This window comes from Balaenoptera borealis (assembly GCF_965194805.1).
Source record: "Balaenoptera borealis genome assembly, chromosome: 14".
Taxonomy (NCBI): domain Eukaryota; kingdom Metazoa; phylum Chordata; class Mammalia; order Artiodactyla; family Balaenopteridae; genus Balaenoptera; species Balaenoptera borealis.
In genome coordinates this window covers 26,812,524-26,834,442 of record NC_138875.1, presented here as the reverse complement: position 1 = coordinate 26,834,442, position 21,919 = coordinate 26,812,524, and the positions used below count along the sequence as shown (strand labels likewise).

At 48.0% G+C, this 21,919-nt stretch overlaps 1 protein-coding gene across 1 annotated transcript in view; it reads right to left on the bottom strand.

Moving 5' to 3' along the window:
- Positions 1-18,256, bottom strand: part of LOXHD1 (lipoxygenase homology PLAT domains 1) — a 218,633-nt gene extending 200,377 nt beyond the window's left edge. Inside the window, exons 1-4 of the mRNA XM_082353369.1 lie at positions 17,459-18,256; positions 11,153-11,267; positions 4,513-4,593; positions 2,424-2,608 (exon numbers count right to left, since the gene is read on the bottom strand). Of these exons, the coding sequence (XP_082209495.1) occupies positions 2,424-2,608; positions 4,513-4,593; positions 11,153-11,267; positions 17,459-17,588 (511 nt within the window). The 5' untranslated portion in view covers positions 17,589-18,256. The remainder of the gene's footprint in view (positions 1-2,423; positions 2,609-4,512; positions 4,594-11,152; positions 11,268-17,458) is intronic.
- Positions 18,257-21,919: the final 3,663 nt, after the last annotated feature.

Below are 21,919 nucleotides of genomic sequence, written 5' to 3'. Positions count from 1 at the left end.
AAACCTACAAACAATAAATGCTGGAGAGGGTGTGGAGAAAAGTGAATCCTCCTACACTATAGGTGGGAGTGTAAACTGGTACAGCCACTATGGAGAACAGTATGGAGGTTCCTTAAAAAACTAAAAATACAGTTACCATATGATCCAGCAATCCCACTCCTGGGAATATAACTGGAGGAAACCATAATTCGAAAAGATACATGCACCTCAATGTTCATTGCAGCACTATTTACAATAGCCAGGACATGGAAGCAGCCTAAATGTACATTGAGAGATGAATGGATAAAGGAGATGTGGTACATATATACAATGGAATATTACTCAGCCATATAAAAGAACGAAATAATGCCATTTGCAGCAACATGGATGGACCTAGAGATTGTCATACTGAGTGAAGTAAGTCAGACAGAGAAAGACAAATATCATATGACATTGCTTATATGTGGAATCTAAAAAAAGGGTACAAATAAACTTGTCTACAAAACAGAAATAGAGTTACAGATGTAGAAAACAAACTTACAGTTACCAGAGGGTAAGTGGGGGGAGGTATAAGTTGGGAGATTGGGATTGACATATACACACTACTATATATAAAATAGATAACTAATAAAGACCTACTGTATAGCACAGGGAACTCTATTCAATACTCTGTAATGGCCTATATGGGAAAAGAATCTAAAAAAGAGTGGATATATGTATACATATAACTGATTCACTTTGCTGTACACCTGAAAGTAACATAACATTGTAAATCAACTATACTCCAATAAAAAATTAATTTAAAAAAATAATAAAAACTCCTGTTCCCATCCAGCTGGGAAATTAAACAATACTACCAGCTGTTGGCAAGGCCGAGTGGAGTGGGTGCTCTTGCACAGCTGGTGGGATTGTGCACTGATGGGTCCTTTCTAGCACACTTTGGGAATACCCATTAAAAGCCTTAACCCTGTGTATTCTATCTGACCTAGAAATTCCACTTAGGAATTTATCTTAAAGAAAGAACCATTTATCTGTGCAAAGATTTAGGTGTATTGTTCATAATAGTATTATTTATAATAACAAAAAATTTAGAGGGGGAATCCTGTATAAATGTTCAACTATAAAGGATTCAATGAATAAATGATGGTATCTCCCTACACCAGAATGCGACACAGCCATTACAAGTAGGGGTGTTGAGTGACATTTAATGGCTTAGAAATATACATGCTCTAAAACAGGGGATGTTGTAACAGCCCATTCTTTCAAACTATATATTCATAGAAAAGACTAGAAATAAGTGCGCAAAAATTTCATCAGTGACGTTTTTCCAGGTGATGGGATTACAGGTATTCTTCTTATATAATTGTGTTTCCATATTTTCTAAATTTTCTGCAATGATCAAATTTGGCTTTTGTAGTAAAAGATGGATAACATATCTTTAAAAAAAGAATCAGTGAGGTTGCAGGTTATTGTGATGGGGACCACAGAGGAATGGGGCAAGTGTTCAAGGTCAGCTGGGAGGTGGGAGATAAGAGGTAGACAGAGAAATTGAGAGCTGAAGTCCATTGGAAGAGAGGATATGTTTATGTGCTCAGCTGGGGTGCAAGAGCCAGTGGCACTTGGAGACCACTGGGTACATGCTGGGAGGTGAAATGTGTTCTACTGGGTGACCATGGGAAAGTCACTTCTCTTCTCCTGGCCGCCAAGTTCCTTTCCCCTCTGATGGCCCATGACTCTGTGCAAGCAGGCTATTATGATGATGGTACCCACATGTGATGTCCCCTTATTTGAAAAGACAAATATGTTCAATAATGGGGTGAGGTGAGGTCAGGACTTTAGGTGACAAAGGAGTGATAAAATAGGACATGAGATACAACGTGTATTTTTACATGCTTTGATCCCCTGCTTCCCATTTTTCCTGTAGAGCTAAAAATGACTGAATTTAAGGATTTGGGCCAGAAATGTACTTGAAATAAGTTGTTTTACTCCTCATAAAATCAGGAGGAGTTGGGGACAGCACGATGGAACTCTGGAAGCTGTAGATTGTGATTCACATCCACCATGCCCCCCTGGCTGGAACTCACCTTCCTTGGGCATCAGAAGAAAAGCTAGGGAATAGGAAGACAGGGGAAACTGCCTTTGAACTCAGAGGGAACCCTCCGTAGATACATACGCATCAACAAGAGCTGTTGAAATCACAGGGTACGCTCAGGGCTGCGCCCATTCCTCCATCGCGGCTCCAGGGCCTCCTGCATCTCCCACTTCCATGAGCCCCCAGAACGTGCTCTTGGGAGGGACCCAAGGAAAAGCTGGGGCTTCCCCTGGGCCCTAGCCAACAGGAAGAGGTGGCAAGGGGTGATGGGGCAGCCCAGAACAAGGCAGAGGCCTGGGTGAGCCCAGTGCAGGCAGGGAGGGATGGCGGGCAAGCCAGCCTGGGCACTGACCTCTGGGCATATCCATGGGGTTGAAGCTGGCCAACAGGTCGCGACACCACTGGCGGTCACCCTCCACCTTGCTCAGCCAGTTGTTGCAGTTGAAGTAGTAACGGAGGTGAGGCCGCTTCATGTCGGTCACAATCACATGGTCCAGGTACCAGCTGGCGTTCAAGCCTGTGTTGTCATGCTCGATCCTGGTGCAGAAACAGACACCCACACCGTCACTGGCAGAACAGAAACGACGCCCCTTCTATACTGAAATACCCCAATGTTTGTTCCAAAGAGAGGTTTAATCATTTTGATGTTGTTGTTACTTTACCTCTCAGACCTCAGTTTCCTTATCTACAAAGTGGGGACTCCTTGCAAGGTGGATGAGCTTATGAATGAATGTTGCATCGTTACATTGCCCACAAGGAAATATTGCCTTCCGTGGAAAATCCAGGATTGCTAAGGCTTGCAGTGGGACCATCTTGAGCTTCCCCTCTCTCCCTGACTCCCAGACCCACCCCCCCCAACCCCAGATACTCAGTCCCACCACCCAGAGGATCCCCCATGGCCACATAGACTGGTGTTACCCCATAGAAATATCACATGAGCTTCATGTGTGAGCCAGATAGGTAATTTTAGATTTTCTAGTAGCCACATTGAAAAAGAAAGACACTGGTGAAACCAATTTTAATAATATATTTTGTTTAATTCATTTATCATTTCAGTGGGTATCCGTGTAAACATTTATTAATGAGCTATCTTACATCCTTTACTTCATACTAGTTTTTCAAAGATCTGGTGTGTTTTTGCACACACAGTGTGTCTGGTTGGGCTAGCCACATTAGAGTGATCAACAGCCCTGTGGGGCCAGGGGCTACTGTGCTGGGCAGCAGAAATCCAGACTCTTCAAAATCTGGCCCCCGTTATCTTCTCCCACTTCCTAAAGTCCTCTTCATCCTTGGCAGTCCAGTTTTCTCTTTGAGGCCCAGTTTCTTCCCCAGAACTTGACCCTTGGATGACCTCACTTTGCACCAAGCATCCCATCACAGTGAGGCCTTACAACTTGCAGGTCTTAACGGGACAACCACAGTCCAAGACAGCACACACATGGATGACACACATGATATACGCAAGGATGCATGCCTCTGCCTGGCATGGAGCCTGGCACATAGTGGACCTCAGCTTAGTGGTTGCCTTTCCCACACACTGACACCTTCTTCCCGACCCTCCCCCATAAGAGCCCCTTCCCTGTTCATAACCCCCTTTCCCCACACAACCTGTGCCAGGGCCCTCATAAGTCCCTTATTTTCCCAGTAAAGAGAGTTCATGGCCCTATATTTTCTAGTGGGAGGGAAAAAAAACAAGGACTGAATGGAGGCAGCATTTCCCTTCTGTCCAGGCCCTCTAGTCTGGGTACAGTCAGACCATAAGTGATCTTGACATGCTGGCAAATGGGCATGACTTGATTGGGGGTGGTAGTAGGTGGAGGGGGGCAAAAAGGGGCAGTTGAAGGCTGTTCCTCAGCAACCAGGCTGGCAGCGTTATCCCTCCCCACACATTCACAAAAACTCCACCAGAGAGAGCAAGAGTAGGGGAGATCTCTGTCAACAGGCATCCTGCAATGTGACCTGGCATCTCTAACACTCACTGGGTGCTTACTGTATGCCAGTTAATATTCTAAACACTGACTCATTGAGTTCTCACTAACTCTAATGGTGCCCTAGGAGCTGGGCACCATTATTACAGACAAGGAAACTGAGGTTTGGAGAGGAAACCTTCCCAAAGGCCCACAGCTGGTAAATGGCAGGGCAGAAATTTGAACGAAGGCAATCTGGACTGAGTCTACTAACCACTTTGCTAGGGTTTTTCAGAGCATATTTTCCAAGTGTGTGAAAAATTGTCTCAAGTTGTCTTAACTCAAACAAGTGAAACTCTAATGGGCAAGTTTAGGGAACAATGACTCAGAGTGGGAGGGAAAGATGTGGGCCTTTGGTCACCCCTCAGATGACGTCAGGAGAGCAATCAACACCCAAAAGTGCCAGTAGTGAAATCAGTTCCTATTCTACTTGCCTTCATCTCACCCCAACCTGGTCAGGGACCAGGTTCTCACCTGATTTTGTAGATGAGGCCCACATTATTGGTTCTCACCCGGAACACATCGATGTTGGCTTTCTCAAAGGCAGATTCGCTCCTGCAATGAAGGTATGCACAGTTAGCACAGACCAGCACTTGGCTCACAGGCCCTGGAGGAGAGCCAAAGGCTGGCATCCCCCTACTTCCTCCACCATCCCACTCCAGGAAGTGCTACTGGCAGCCAATCCCATTCTGAGATTCCTTTCTGACATGGTTTGGAGAGGTGGAGGGCAAGGATGGTTAGTATTCATCCCTTGCTTTCATGCCCAGGTTCTTATGGGATCCTTGCTATGTGTCATTAAGGCAAGCATGGTGGGAAACATTAGCCCCATTTTACAAACAAGTAAATTGCTAGTTGGTAGCAGAGCTGGGACCAGAACCTGGCTCTCCAAAGTCATGATCCAGTGCTCTGTGGTTGCTCTGGGTTGGGAGAGTGGAGGAGGAAGGAAGGTGTGATAAATGCCGTGGTGCTCTTGGGTCTGCAGGCCTCCTGGCCTCTCCTCCTCACCTGCCTTGCTCTTGCTGGGGAGAGTTGCAATGGCAGCCCCAAGTGGATGCAAACCTTGGGTAGGGGACCATGGTCCTGCCATTCCAAGGAAGGAAACACTCAACCCAAACCAGCGACCAGGGAAGTGCGGGCAGTGAGGGAATGCATATCTGGCATCCTACAGACGGTGCAAATAGAAGCAAGTGCCCCTGAGATGTTTCTCAATGAGATGCCCAAGCAAGTCCAGACTCAGGAGTGTCCTAGCATCCATCAGCTTAGACACAGGAAAGCTGGAGCACCGAGTCCTCTGGGAGTGGAAGCCTGAATCTCACGTGGACATCTGCTCTGTCCTCTGTGTAGGCCAGGACGCCCGCCGCTTGAGCCCAGGCCTGCTTGCAGCTCTTCCTGCTCCCACAGTGAAGGCCTCACAGGGCTGAGAGCTGTGGACCTCCCTCAGTGCTCCCGGCCAGGGCTTTCAGCACCAGCACACAGCCCATGGGAAAAGAAAAACGCAGAAGATATGTCTGTTTATTGGCCATCACGTGTTTCAAAATAAAGAGGGAGGTGAAAGGCCTTCTCCCCAAGGCAGCAAAGGCTCAGACTCTCTCAGTAACAGAAGGCTTTTAAGGTTCTAGAGACCCAGAAGCTGTGATTCTGCAAACAGACCCACTCTGGCAAACAGTCTGGTCTGGGGAGATATTTCCTTATGGTGGGCACGTCATGAGACATGGGGCCCAGGGCCCTCGTAAAGCAGTGCAGAGCTCACAAAATCAGGTGAAAATGTGCACCGATGCCGCCTTGTCAGGGAGAAGAGCCCCCAGTGGTGTAGCCCGGGGAACAGAGTGGGAGGAGAGAGTGGCGGGAACTTCCGGGTTTTGCTGGAGTGAAAAGGCCCGCCCCCAGGCTGGCGACATGAACCTGTCAGAATCTCACTTCCAAGGGTGAGTGACAACATGGCCTGTATTCTGTTGCAGAGTCAAAGCAGTTGTTAAACGACTTGCAAAACACATGAACATCGATTATGTGCATCAGGACTGTGTGAATGGGAAACAAGGAAATGAATAAGAGGTATTTTCTGTTTCAGTATACAAGACAAGGAAATCGATTTTTAGAATAGACAGGAGTCTCTATATCATATAAATACCCTACAAAGCAGTCACCCTGGGAAGCTCTATGATGGAATATTATGCAGCCATTAAAAATCCTATTGTGAAAGAGTATTTAATACAACAGAAACAGGTTTATGAAATAGGCTTAAAAGAAAAAGCAGGTTAAAAATAGAATGTATAAACAACAACCAATACAAAAGGACACCAAGTTCATTTAAAAACAATAAAGAGGGGGAGGATTTATACAAAAACATCATGTCTACATAATAAGACTATTATGAAGTGCTGGTTATTTATTCTTGTGTTTATTTTTTTCAGTTTTCTGAAGGGAGCACATCTTGTTTTCGTAATTATGAAAAAAGTACAGTCCCCTGTTTCAGAAATCCCTGCTCCATCCGGCCCACAGCTGCTTGTGGTGAATTCTTCGGAATGAATTTGAGGCTTGCTGGGCTTCATCTGCTGAGGGTGCATGGAATTTGGGAAACAACCAATGCCAATGAGTAGGGGAAGAGGAGGGTGATTTGGAAAAGAAAAAACAAGGTGTGATTTGGAAGGAAAGCAGCTGGCTTTTTAGGGTGCTTCTCATAAGAGTTCCAGCTCCAGCAGCTGCATCCAGCAAGGGGAGCTCCGCACCTTCAAAAAGGCCCTGCGCACGCGACCAGGTGGAATGTGGATTCGCACTTTCCAGCATGTTTGTTAAATAATTGACCATGCTGCTTTACAGTCACTCAAAAAAGAAATTTTAAAAAGCGAGGTGGAAGAAGGGAAGCGAGGAGGAAATGTTTGCCAGGATGGGCAGAAGGCGTGCTCCACGCTGTCTCAGGACCACACTGGAGCATGAAGGGCATCACAGGATGTGACGCAATCATCCACGGTGTTTACAACATGGAGACCAATATCCTGGCGGACAAGAGCAAAGCCTTCTGCATTGCAGGGGTCTCTCTTCAGAGAAGGGAAAGCAAAGGACTGCAGAGACAGGGCTCTACAGACTCCCTCCTCTCAGGGAGGGGCCAAAACAATCCCAGATGAGCTCCAACCCCAGCACACTTGGGGTCAGACTCCGAAATCCCCCCTTCCAATAAGTCAGAATACAAATGCTGGTGGGTTTCAGAAAACTGACTGAAGGTGGTGTGGAAACAGCAAACGACAGAGGTCCCTGGCCAAAGAAACATCAGAAATAGACACTTCTTCACATTTCCTTGTGGGAGATGGCAGGTTTTCCACGGCTCCTGGTCAATCCTCAAATGCAGGACACAGCTCCCTGCCCGTGCCTGCCGTTCCACAGGGATCCCACCCTTTCCAGGCAGCACAGGGCATTTTAGCTGCCCCCTGGGCAGAGCCAGCAGGCTAAAATGCCAGGATTCTCCCACACTCGCAGTTGGTGAATTCTCAACAGGAGAACCGTGTTCCAGAAGATACATGAGATCCCATCCTTTTGCCATATCGTAAACATGTGACTCATTGTTGGGTGTGGTCCTGGGTAATGGGGAAGGGGGCTTCCTCTGGGATCCAGAGCTGTTGGCACTTCGCTAGTGTGGAGGTCAGGGCAGAGGTCAGCTAGCAAGGGAATAGAAGTGAACGTGTCCCACTCTTTGCTGACTAAAAGAGGGTCCAATGTGTGCCGAGGAATTTAGACCCCAGACCGTGAGGGTGAGAACAATCAGGCACCGATGTTCTTCTTGCAGCAGGAATTATTTTGTACTGGAGAATAAAAAATCCTAATAAGCCACCCGGGAGTAGAAGATACATGCCTGGGGCAGAGGAGAAAGGCCACAAGAAAGAGTGGAATTGGTGGGAGAGAGAAGAAAGAGGACGAGAGAGAGGCAGGAGAGAAAGGTGGGGTGAGAGACATGGCCAGAGGCTGCAGAGAAAGGGGTCGGGGAGAACTTCCAGGAAGGGTGGTGGCTTAACTTTAAGACCTTGGTGCGGGCAGGCGGGGGGTCTATCTAGTATTCCATTTTAAGTTGTCTGTGTTGCTTCCATGTGAACTCTGGCACCCCGAGTTATCAGTGAAGTCTGATGCACACCAAAATGCCTTGTAGTTCGTGTGTGTGTGCGTGTGTGCATGTGTGTAGGTGTGCATGTGTATATGTGTGCTTGCGTGGATGTATGTGTGTGTGTTTGTGGGTGTAAAACAAGGAAAAGGAGCTCAGTTCCAGTTGACACATGGGTGTGGGTGTGGGTTTGGGGTGACACAGCGTGACGAGGAGGGTACCGCAGCAGACAGTGAGAGGAGAGGAGATTTCAAGACCAGTGGGCATTCTGAGCCAGACCCCAGGGACTGCTGAGGGTGAGGGCTGGGCTGGGCTAACTGCATCTAAATCTCGCAGAGCTCGATGACCTCCGTGGCCGTCTGCATGTTGGTTACACGGCAACCTGGACTTTCTCGGAAAGCAGTGCTCCCTTCCCAGACTCGAGGTCTCCATCTTGAATTGGAAGGGTCTCAGATAGTGAGGATTGTGTCTATCTGATTCTCTTTATAGACAATTTCTCGGGTCTTGCAGCAGCCAGACTCTGGTCTCCTCTTCCCCCGTTTATCCTGCTCACCGCGGCCAGATTAACCCTTCTTGTCTGCACAGTACGTCAAGCCTCCACAAGGCTTTCTCCAGTCTGGTCCTCCCCTGCCTTTCCCACCTCCCTCCTCTCTGCCCCTCCATGCAGCCGGTAAGTCCCCATCCAGCCCCCATTGGCCTGCAGTGTCCCTTGTGGCCTCCATACTTTTTCAAGCTGTTCCCCTTCATCTAAAGTACCCCCTTTCTGCCCCTCCTCTATGAGTCCTTTTCACCTGTCGAGGTCCAGATCACATATCCTTCCCTGTAAAGTCCTATTCTAGCCACACTGATACCAAATCATTTAGTGAGCTCTGTTTGCACAGAACTGGGATAGACGCTGCAGGCACAGAACAGACCTCCCATCATCCTCTGGCTCCACCTAGGCACCCCTCTATGCATCACCTCTCCAGCCTCTCCAAGGACATACAGCTGATGCTGCAAACGTGCCTGTATCCCTGAAACGACCCATTTCCTGCGGGCTCCTGAAGAACCCTCTGGACCAGCTGGATTGGGATCCTGGCCTAATCCGTGCCCCTGATGCCCAGCCTGGAGCAGGACACAGATACAGGAGAGACCCCCACCAGCAGACCCATGGAGTAATTGGGGGGAAGTTGATTCCTACATGCAGGCTATCTCAGAGAAGCTGGCTGCCTTTGTGTGGTTTCAGAACCACCCGGAGACCTGCTGGCCCTGCCAGCTCAGTCATGCCTGAGACCATTCTACCGTGACGCAGCCTTTCCTTCCCATTGAGAAGGAAGGCTGGAACTCAGACTCCCAGGGAGAGGGGACACAGTGACAGACCTTCACATGGGGTTATAAAAGTTGACTCTGGGGACCTTCCTGAGAAGGTGTTTTGACAGAGGAAAAAGGTGAAGGGGGAAAGTCTGAGGATCCAGGTGCATGAAAGGAGGAAAGGCAGTGAGGAACCACCACAAGAGGGGAAATGGCACATTTTGTTTTAAAAAAAAAAAAAAAAAGACAGGCTGGGGACTCCAGAAACGAAGCTGGCCAACTCCCCAGGGTCTAGTGGCTTCTCCCTAGAGGGGTGCACTCTGGGGAGAACACATGGCAGAGAGGATGGACATTTCATGTATTCTCTTTACCGTGCCCACAGCACTGGAGAAAAGGGCTTCCACAAGCGGGTCACTCGGCAGTGTAAGCAGTACAAGAAGGCAGGTACCCTGTTCTGCGGAAATGGACAAAATAGGACGTTATGCCTGCCTCAACGTTGCCGCATTTACACCAGAGGTTGCCTTCAGGATAAATGTGTTCCCCTGGGCCTGGTCAGTCTGCTAAGCACAGAGTGTGGATCTCCTGGCCTGTGGACCCACCTTTCTACTGCTTCCCCTGCCGCCCCTGGAGGTGCCAAGCTATAAACTCCAGACGTCACACCCTGGAGCCCCAGGAGGCCTTCAGGGGAGTCTCCCACACACTCTCTAGGGCCACGGGGTCATGTGCTTGAGGAAATGTCTGCATCAAGACCCTGGGGTTTGAGGACCAGCTTTACCATCAAAAGCTCCATGACTCAGAACTGCTCACCACTCCCCTCTAGGCCCCAGATTCCCCGTGAGCAGGTTGGAATAGATTTAGTTGTTTTCAAATTTTTCTTGGTTACAGAGCCCTTGGTGCAAAGAGAATCTGACTGAGAAACTCGGTGGATATGATAAGCATAAGTCAAGCTGCTCCAGGGGGAGGAATGCTAGGGTATTGGGGGCCCAAAACCAACTGACCAATACCCTGTTCCACTCAGCACAGGGTGAAAAACAGCTGCCCAGGCCACCAGTAAGGCCCCTGGCCATCTCTGGAATTCCATGATTCCGCTAGAATGTTGCCATGTGTAGTAACTGTGTGTGCACATGTGTGGCGGAGGGGATGGATGCAATGAAATGGAGGGCACAAGTGTGCACACACAAACACATCTACACAAACACACGCACTGACTTGAGTGTGCGTTAGCGGGCAGGCAGGTTCAGTATGATGCTGGTCCCAGGTGAGACGTAGGTGCAGAGCATTTAAGCTCATGGCTCCCTCACATGCATGCCTTGTCCCCTCTTCCCAAAAGTCCTATGAGTTTGGTAAAATGAGGATTATCACTTCCAGATGACATATGAGGAAGCCAAGGCTTTGGATGCCAAGAGATTTGACCAAAGTTATATGGCAACTAAATGGTAAAGCTGGGCCTAGACCAGGTTTCTTGATCCTGAGGGCTTATTCTCCCACATCAAAGGACAGCTAATATGAATTCTTGGGAATTCTGAGATCCAAAGTAAGCATTACTATACACAAAAAAATCAAGAGAGGAGCTAAGGAAATCACTGGGAGAGGCCTGGCTGGCACGTGATCGGTTGTTAGCAAGGCCCACAGCACTTAATACACCTGTGGACACACCTGTCTTCTCTCATGGGTTCCAGAACTTTATCAACCCCCACTAACAGCCCAGGACCCCACCAAGGCTGAGTTGGTACTCACTTGCTGGTAAGATGGAGCTTGGGAGAGAGCCCATTCTCTCCAAAAATGGTGATGAAGACATTGGCATCCGTCCCTGCGCCACGAACATCCCCCGTGGCTGTGACCACCTCGTACACTGGAGGAGGAAAGAAGACAGACCGCAGGCTCAGAAGAAAGTCCAGAATCCTACGTGGGCTCGGAGAAGCCACAGCTCCTGCCGGAGCCACAGGGGGATGCCCAGCCACAGAGCACGCTCTGGACCCCTGCTGCAACCCGCAAGCCTCTGAGCCAGGGTCAGACCCACACCAAGCCCTGCTGTGAGACCACAGTCTCCCACTTGATGCGGCACATTCATTTTACAGGTAAGGAACCTGCAGGCAAGGGGACACAATACATAATGTCAACACCAGAGCCCAGCCCAAGGCCTCCCAATGCCTGTCTGTGATCTTTCCAGCACAGCACATGGGTGCCATCCTAGCCAAGACCTTCTTCAGAGTCTGCCCCTGGCTCTCCCCTTTCTCTCTGCCCTCTACACAAGGCTGCCTTGCAGGCCTCACTTCCTGGGACCTCCTGGGTGTTGCCATGGCAATCTCAGGATAACACATCTTAGTGAGGGGGAGGGATGCAGAACTTTGCCAGTGAGTCCCTGTAGGCAGGGGCACTGATTTCCCCTCTCTTTGTCCCCTTGAAGCTTGTTCTGTTTGCTGTTGATGTCTTTCCTTTTGATGTCCCTGGTTCTGATGAAGGTCCCCGTGAGGGGGAGAAAGGAAGCAGTACATTTGCGTGACTCCCTGTCTCTTGTGGTAACCAAAGCCTTCATTCTTCACAGTCTACACCACAGGGATTCCTGATCTGCAAACAACTCCTAGATCCCTCCCTGAGATAACTCCAGGACCTGAAGTGTTGCCCAGATGGTTTGCACATATACAAGGATGTTTCCAAACTGAGTGTTCATAGGAAAATGATCAGCACGGTGGAAATTCTAGAACCACATCACATGAGAGAAGACATATAGGCCTGGAGATGCCTGGTTTAGAGAAAGGAGTCTGGGGTATGGGAGAGGGATAAAGAAACTACCTCCATAGCTACTCCAAGTGTACACAGCTACTTCTCAATAAGACACTAACCATTAAAAAATGATAAATTAGACAGTTAAAATTAAGACCATCAAGAGAATGAAAAGGCAATCCACAGACTAGAAGATATTTGGAATGCACACACAGGCATCCCACCATAATACCTTGTTTTATCACAGTTCCCTTTATTGTGCTTTACAGATATCGTGTTTCTTACAAATGGAGGGTTTGTGGCAACCCTGTGTCAAGCAAGTCTATCGGTGCCATTTTTCCAACAGCTTTGCTCATTCCTGTCTCTGTGTCACGTTTTGGTAATTCTCACAATATTTCAAACTTTTTCATTATTATATTTGTTATGATGATCTATGATCAGTAATCTTTGATGTTACTATTGCAAAAAGATTGACTTGCCGAAGGCTCAGACAATGGTTAGCATATTTTTTAGCAATAATGTATTTCTAAATTAAGGTATGTACATTTTTTAGACATAATGCTATTGTACACTTAATAGACTACAGTATGGTGTGAAACATAACTTTCGTATGCACTGGGAAACCAAAAAATTGGTGTGACTCGCTTTATTGTGATATTTGCTTCATTGCTGGGCTCTGGAACCGAATCCACAATATCTCCGGGGTCTGCCTGTCTCCAAAAAAAAGGGCTCATACTCAGAAAATGTAAAGAATTCACACAAATCAATAAGAAAAAGAAAGACCACACAATTGCTTTAATGGGCAATAATTTGTTTTAAAGATAAACATACACTTACCATAAGACCCAGAAATTCCCCTTTTAGGTATTTACCCAAGAGAAATAAGAACATGTCCACACAAAGATCTGCACACAAACTTTCATAATAGCTCTAAACTGGAAAAACAACCTAAATGTATCAACAAGTGAATGAATTAAAAAAGTGTGGTATATCCATACAGTGGAATCCTACTCAGTGATAAAAAGGAATGAACAACTGACATATGCAATACGGATGAATCTCAAGCACACGATGTGGAGCAAAAGAAGTCAAACACAAAGCACTACACGATATGTAATGCCAGCTATGTGAACTTTAATCTATTACAACAGAAAGCAGAGCATGGTTGCCTAGGGTTGAAGTTAGGGGGAACTGCCTGGGAAGAGGCACATGGAACTTTTGAGGGATAATTTAAATGCCCTATATATAAATGGTGCTAGTGGTTACACAGATGTATACATTTGTCAATACCCATCAAATGGCACATTTAAAGTAGATTCATTTTATTGTTAATTATATTTCAATAAAGTTGAAAAATGGGCAAAAGACTTAAATAGGCATGTCATAAAAGAGGATATCCAAATGGCCAATAAACATAGGGGAAAGGGCTCAGCGTCATTATTCATAAGGGAAATGCAAATTAAAATTACCATGAGACACTACATATACTCACCAGAATGGCTAAAATTAAAAAGACAGACAGATACTAAGTATTGTCAAGAATGTGGAGCCATTGGCGCTCTCATACATTGCTGGTGGGAGTATAAATTGGTACAAGCCCTGGTAACTAAACATAAGCCCACCCTATGACTCAGTGATTCTACTTCCAATTATAAATCCAAGAGAAATGAGTGCATGTGTCCATCCAAAAATGTGTACAAGATCTGTAGCATCTTTATCCATAATAGCTAAAAACTGGAAATAACCCCAAATTCCATCAACAATAGAATGGTTAAACAAATGGTGATATATTTATAAAATGCAGTAGTACACAAATAATAAAAAAGAACAAGCTATATAACGAGTCACAACATGGATAAATCTCTTGGATATAATGTTGAGTGAAAGAGAAGCTAGACACACAAAAAAGTGTGTACTGTGTGATTCCATTTATATGAAGCTCAAGAGCAAAAAAACTAATGTATGTGATAGAATCAGGAGGGCCATTACCTCTGGGAAGAAGAGTAAAGGAGGTTTCAGGAGGTTAGAAATGTTCTGTGTCCTGTTCTGAATGGTGGTTACACAAGCATGCACATGTGTAAAAATTCATCAGCTGTTCCTTTTTGAGTTTTGTGCTATATATATATATATATATTACATATATAATATATATGTGCACATACATATTATATATATTCTATAATGTGCTGTATATACATATATATAATATGTATATTATTCCTCAATTTAAAATTTTTAATTTAAAAATTTCAGACAGCTGAAGAACTATCTTAGAGAAGACAAATATCTCATGGAAGACACAAAACTCTGTTTGGTCCAGAGAGGAGGGTCCCAACTAGTAACATCCCCTGGTCAGCACAAAGAAGAACTGTCAACAGCAACAAGGGTTGCTCCTAGCACAGAGCATGACAAATGGGAGATGCTCGATAAATAATTACATGGATGAATGAATGAAAAAACAAATGAATGAATGAAACAATCAATGAAATGAATGTGGACTATGGAAATAAATTGACCAGTATGTAAATCTCAGTTCTACCATACTGGCTGTATGATTTCAACCAAATTTCTTACTGATCTTCATTTTCCTTATCACTGAAAGAGAGAGAATTTCTTCCTTGAAGGATTATCATAAGGATTAAATCAAATAAAACAAAGTTTTCAACTTTCATACTCATTGACCTAGCATATTTCCACTTCTGGGAATTTATCTTACAGACACTCCTTCACAGTTGGATGAAAGATATTCATTCCATAAGTGGTAAACTGTTACCATCATCACATCACCATCATCACCACCATCATCATCTCCATTGTTGTCATCATCAACATCAATATCATCTTCAACATCACTACCATCATCTCCATTAACAACATCCCCAAGAAGGAAGGCTGCCTTGGGAAACTATATTCCAACAGACTCTGGGTAGCCCCCTGTCTGGGATACAGGAGAGAAAAGGGTCCCAGGGCTAGAAGCTTGTGCAGGATGGCCTCTGAGGTCCCTTCAGATCCCAGATTCTGGTAGGAGTCACTCTCTTGCCCTCACGGGCCCTGTATTAGTCAGGAGGTAGACCAGTGCACCGGCCTCAGCCTACCCTCAGAGCATGGAGGGAGTTGCTCTCCTCCCTCTGGCTGTTGGTAAACTCCAGTGTAGCCTGGAGGCGACCTGAGGAACAGAGAAGGAAACCTAGGCCTTTCTCCTCTTCCTTCTTCTTCTTCCCCATCACACTCATCAAGATTCTCCACATAATGCAAGAATCCAGTGCTCAAAGGGAGTAAGCGACACATCGTTCTAGAACAGAGAGGGTAACAATGACAGTGCAGGTAAAGTTCAGAAAGTGACTACTGTCAGAATCATACACATTTATCGCCCAGTCCTGTAGCTGACTGCGGAGTCAGTGGGTCTGTGTCTCTTAGAAATGTCAGCATGGCACCCACCCTGGCTTGCTCTTCTCCAGCTATTTTTAACAGAGTCAAGATTGGACAGTACAAGAGTAAGGACCAGCCAGACCAGCAAGATTCAAATCCTAACTCTGCTACTTACTAGCTTTGTGATCTTAGGCATGTTACTTAACTTCACTGTGCCTCAGTTTCCTCACCTGAAAAAGCAGATTTTAAGAACCCAACCCACATTGTTGGGTTGTTGTGAAGATTAAACTGATCCACATGGGTAAAGTGCTCAGCGTGGTGCCTGATGCATTAAATACATGATTCTACTGAACAGCATCGTGACCTGAAGTGGGGACTTGTCTTGGGAACCGTTGAAGTTCTTGTCTCTCCTGCTTGTGACCTTGTTGAAATCACTTCAGTTCTCGGAGCCTCAGTCCTTAACCTGAGACTAATCTCACCTGCCTTGACTGTTCTCGGGGATCTTGAGGATTCAAAGTGAGAACGGAAGTGAAAAGGCTTTGAGAAGGGTAAAAAGAAGAGGGAAGCTGCGAAGGATCCTATAGTCACACTAAGGCAGGCAGAACCCATGAACGGAAGTGGACAGGACGGCGGCTGTGAGAGGTTCTCGAGTGCTCTCACCAGCAGTCGTGTTGGCTGGGGCAAATCACCCCAAAGCTGAGAGTATTTGTTATGGGTGCTGCCCGCCCATCTAGCCTCAGTGCCCCTAGCCCCAACCAGACAGGGCTTGGAGCACACGTGCTGAGAAAAGGCGGCAACACCTCACTTGTTCTAGGTCCTTCTTTCCTCCCCACAATACCCACCTCCACCCCAGAAGGTGCCCAGGACAGCACGCCGGGAAAGGGGTCTCAGCAGAGTCACAACCTCATAGTGCCATAGCAGCGACCACCTTCTCTGAGCGTGGGTCTGTGCTGGGAGCTGGATTAGGAGTCAGGACAAATAAAGGAGGGCCCCCCACCCCCCACACAGAGGTCAGGATGGCTGAGGCCACAAGCCCAACAGCATCGGATATAATCAAGGAACTCCCAGCAGACAGGAATTAAGGAGGGCAAACAAGCCCATGGCAGGCACAGAGCAAGCATTCGATACTTATCTGGTGAATGAATGGGGGAGTCTGGTGCTTACAGGGAGTAGTGAGCCAGTTTAGAGGAAGCGCTGAGAATTTAAATGCCTTCAGGGACCAGGCAGGCAGCATTGAGGAGTAAAACAGACCTATGAGTGATAAAGTCCGCTGCCTATGGGCATTCACAGTCAATCATATTTTTTTTAACTGTAAAAGTAAAACAACACCAACAAAAACAACAAAGCAAAAAAAAAAAATGCTGTCTGCAAGCCAGCCCTGGCTCCTGGGTCCCCAGTTCACCCCTTCTCTGGTTTACCTGACAAGAAGGTAGAGCATTTCTAAGCAGCTCCCATACACCCCAGAGGAAAGTGAGGCTAGAAGGACTGGGTCCTGGGTCCAAAGCACCAACTGCCCTCCCCATGTGGGCCAGGGCCGTCGCCTTGCAAAGCCCCAGGCCCTCACCTCCATCAGCCGCAGTGGGCAGCGGCCCCCAGCCCCTGCTCGGCACCTGCTGAGTGACCAGGTCTCTTCTCACAGGCCTCTGCACAGCCTGATGCAGGCCACACCTCAGAGACCGGGCAGGAACATGGCTTCTGGGATGTGTAGGACCTGGAGAGTGTGGGCACCTCGGTTCTAGTCTATTCTGTGCCCATAAGACTCTGTGACCCTCGGTACAGTGGGGGCCCCAGTGTACCCCAAGGGGATGTAGTATAGACCCAACAGGGTAATCCACGAGAAAGGAGTTGGGTTGGAACCTAAGATTCCTCCCTCGACACAAGGGATGGGATCGTATGGGCCGCGCTGCCCCTGCCTGTGCCCCCACCCCCGCAGGCCAGGACCGCGCCCACCTCTGGCCTTGTAGTACTCGTGCTCCAGCTCCCCCTCATCGTCTTCCGAGGCGTAGTTCAGCAGCTCCCGTTCGTACACGGCCAGAAAGTCGATGTCCTTCTTTCTCCTCTTTTTCTTCTGGGGCATCATTTTGCCAGCTGTCCCTTCCTGCCACTCGCTGGCTCACTGTACCCACCCCTTTGCACCTCCTTGGACCCGCGGCCCTCTCACCTGGAGCTCCCGTGCACACGCCTGGGTGGGCCAGAGCCCACACAGGCCCACAGAGCTGTCCTGCTCCCCTCTCCTCGCTGGCCCCGGAGCAGAACCTCGGTGCTTTATCTCTGCCCTTCCTGTCTCTGGCCCCCTCTCCCTGACCACTTCCTCTGCACCTGCCGTGGGGTTCTCTTTGGGTCTCATGACTTATTCATGGGGACTGAGGACAGGCTATCCTCCTTACCCCTCCCTTCCCCACCCGCCCCCCTCCTCCTTTCATGGAGAATCAGGTGACATCAAGCCCTTGGCATCTGTTCCCTACCTGGCCTCACAGCAGGGGCAGGTGGGGCCTCTCCCATAAAGATGCCCCAGCCTCACAGCCCCAAGGGCCATGAAAGATGCTCCCAGGGCCTGAGGCCCTTCTGAGGAGGGCAGGGCCCCAAACAAGCCAGGCCCCCAGGACTCAGAGGACTCCATTTCTCTCTATTATTCATGACCTCTGCTCATCTTACGGGGCAGGCAGTGTTTTTACTGGATCCTTCTCGATCTCTCTGCTTCCATCTCCTCAAGACTGCCGGCTCTGGAAGTGGCCATTCAGCCAGGAGAGACCTCAGACCACTCACAAAGTGTTTTCTGAGTCGTGAGTTCCTGGTGTTGCAGCCACAGCCAAGGGCACTGGGAAAGCCCATCGAGTCCTAGGTGACCCCCATAGTGCCCCGACAGGCCGGCAAGATTAACCAGCATCTGTTCTAACAAGAGCTCTCCATTTCCCCATATTGCCCTCTGCGCTTACAGGGAGGTAATAGAAACCCTGAGAGCTCACCTGGATGCCCACCCCACTCAGCCCTTACCTTCCCTGCAGCCCCACATGGGGATTCTGAGTCAGAGAGAGAGAACCAGAGGCCCCTCTCTACCTCTGATCAGCAAGAAAGTTTCCCTTAGGGCCACTGGACTCCTCTTCCTTGCTTATTTTATTTTATTAAGATTTTATTAAGATTTCTTACAACCCGAATTTAAGATTTCTATGTAAATCCTGAAAGCTAGAAATTTTCAATCCACTTGGAACTCTCATTCCTCTGTCCTGGAGGCGTGAGGTCATCAGACAAAACTGGTCTGCCCACCACCTCCTGGCTGTGCAGCCTGGGCAAGCCTGTCTCCCCACCTATAAAAGGGAGAGAATGACTCATTAAAGCATATTGAGCACTTGGAGAAAATACTCAGTAAGCAGAAGCCTCTGGAAGACAGTAGAAGCTTAATAAATGTTCATGACTGAGGATTTCTCTCTTTCTTATTTTGTATGGCGGGGGCAGGGGTGGTGGGTTGTGTGTGATGCTTCGTTAGCATCTCAGATTGTCCCAGAAGCCCTCCTTCGGGTCCCGTAGACAAAGACCAACCGCCGGTGTCCTCCTTCCTCTGTGGGTCCTGACCCACACTAACACATCAGAGACACTAGTGAACAGATGAAAAATCCAGTTTCCTGGGAGGACTGTCTTGTAAGGCCCTGCTTACTTGTTACCCATCTCCCGCCTCTCCCAGCCTTGAGCTCGGTGGGGGCAGGGCTGGTGCCCCCTTGCTCATGTTAGGTTCCCAGTACCTATAAGATGCCTGGCACACTGTGGCCTTCAGTACCCCTTTGTTCAGTGAATGAATGGATGCACGAATGAACAAATTGCAGCAGAGCTCTAAAGCAGCTACAAGGAAAACAGAATGGGCTGAAAAGAAAACACACTTTACCACGATATATTGGTAAAGTGTTCCAGAACCAATATCGTTCTGAGCACATTGGCCTGGAGAAGAGGACATTTCAAGGGTCTACAAATGTGAATGATTGTCTAGACTAAGGCTCAAAGGGCAATCTTACACCCACAGGTGGTGATTACAGAAAGGCAGGTTTCAGCTCAATCCAGGAAGAAGGATGGGAGCACTGCCTGGGGTGACAGTGTCACAAGAGATATGAGGGCTGGATCGCATTGCTTGTCTGCCTACAGCAGGGGGCGCTCCAGGGGCCTTTGTGGATTTGGACCTGGCAGACTCTCCATCAGGTAGCTGGGACATTCTATGACACTGAGTGACAGGTGCAGGTGCACAGTGAGGAACCATGACAGGCCACCCAGCTAGTGGTCACCGTGATGCGTCAGCTCTAGGCTCTGCTGCAGAACCTAGATCAGACAGAGGGGGCTCTGTCCCAAGACCACCGGGGACTGAGGAGGGCAGGAGAGCCTCTGCCCGCCATGCCTGGCCCCCCAGCCTGAGGTGGGATGCAGACAGGAGGAGGGAGCTGGTCTGCAACAGCCACAAGACTTTCACGGCTCCTCTCTGTCATCTCTGTGTCTCACAACCTCTCTGCCCGGAGCTGAGCCCACCTACAGTCCCCTTAGCCCCAAGCAGCAGCGCCCAGGAGCCCCTGGCACCACCTCCCCTTCTCTGTTCTCAGTCTCCTACCCTCTGAGATGCTGTCAAGGTCAATATTTCCTAAGGTGGGATTCCAGGACTCTGGACTCGCCTCTGCGGAAGCACTCATCAAAATGACAATTTCTGATCCCTTACCCCCAACCACTGAATCAAAATCTCTGAGGGGGAAACTCGGAATCTACATTTTCAACAACCCTCCTCTCCTCCCAGGGGTTTTTCTATGTACTGAAATTTGGAGCCACCGTGACCTATACGTCCCAGGTGAACTCACTAACTTGATCAGCTCACCTGGGCCATGGGGGAGCATTAACAAGCTTCCATTCCGGGGTGCACAGCCCCGGCTGCACATCAGAGCCACCTGGAGAGTTTTTAAATGCTGACGCCTGGGTTGTCCCAGAGATCTTGATTTACTCAGTCTGGGGCAGCCTGGGCAGTGGGAGTTTTCAAAGCTCCTGGGTGACGCAGGACCTCCAAGCAGCAGTCAGCACTCACACCCCTCCCCAGAGCCTGGGGCAGCTTTGTGTTTTGGAGCCCCCCAAGTCCCTACCAGGGGAAGGCATTTCTGGCCCTAAACGTCATCACTCAGGAAAGATCAACTTTACCTTTGCCTCTGTTCTGCTGAGGGATGGTGTAGGGTCCCCTCAAAGACTGAATGAGGAATAGGAGTGGAGTTTAAGTGTGGGTGACGCACGCCCCCTGCTGGCACCATGTGGTTTGACCTCTGTTGTTAATTATGCATTCGGTTCTTCAGGATGGAGACCTTAAAGATTACTGGGAAATCACTAGGGACATATCATTTTTCATGAGGATCCATTCAGAGAAAAAAAATGAAATAAAGTGTTCATTTTACATGAGGACCCATTCAGAGAAAAAATAATTTAAATTATTTTTGGAATTTTTTCAAAAAACTGAAATCAAAATATTTTTAGAGAACCCCTTGGCCTTAGAACACAATGATTAAGAGAGCAGAGTCTGAAACAATACCAAGTGTTGATGGGGACGTGGAGCAACTAGAACTCTCACACCGCTGGTGGCAGTGTAAAATGGTACCACCACTTCGCAAAAGAGTTTGGCACTTTCTTATAAAGACCCTTCCCACATAACCCATAATTTCTACTCCTGGGTATCTACCTAAGAGAAGTGAAAATATATGTCCACACAAAAGCTGCATTTGAATGTTCATAGAAGCTTTATTCATAATAGCCACAAACTAGAAACAACTCAGATGCCCATTGACTGGCCAAGACTATTCAGCCATAAAAAAGGGAAGAAGAGGTGATACATGCCAAAACACGGATGAGTCTCGAAAGCATTCTTCATAGCGAAAGAAACCAGTCAGAATAAACTACATGCTGTCTGATCACATGTATTTGACGTTCTAGAAGTGGTGAAACTAGCCTAGTGGCTGTGGGGGCTAGGCACGTGGGGAGGGGATTGACTGGAAGGGAGCACGAGAGGGCGGTGCTGGGCCTCAGGCTCTGCCCTGTCTCTCACTGGCCTGCCTCGTCTGCTGTCTTCCACTAGGAAAGCTTATCTGGGCCAGGCCCCCAGTGCAGTCCTGGCTACTGACCCAATCCCCATCCCAGGCTCTTTGGTGTGAGGACCCTGCACGTGTTTGGCTTGGGAAAAGGTGCTCAGGGCATGATTTGCAGACCTACCTTCCATCCCAGGCAGAGCGAGGTCTGTGTCAGTCACCTCGTCCAACCTAGGCTTACCATGAGGCCCGGAACATGGACGTATACTTCTGCACTCTGATAAAGCTGACACAAAGGGCAGACAGGATAATTATTGGGACCCCAAACTTCTGCTTAAAGGAGGCGCCTGTTTATCCCATTGACCACTGGTGCGTGTGCACA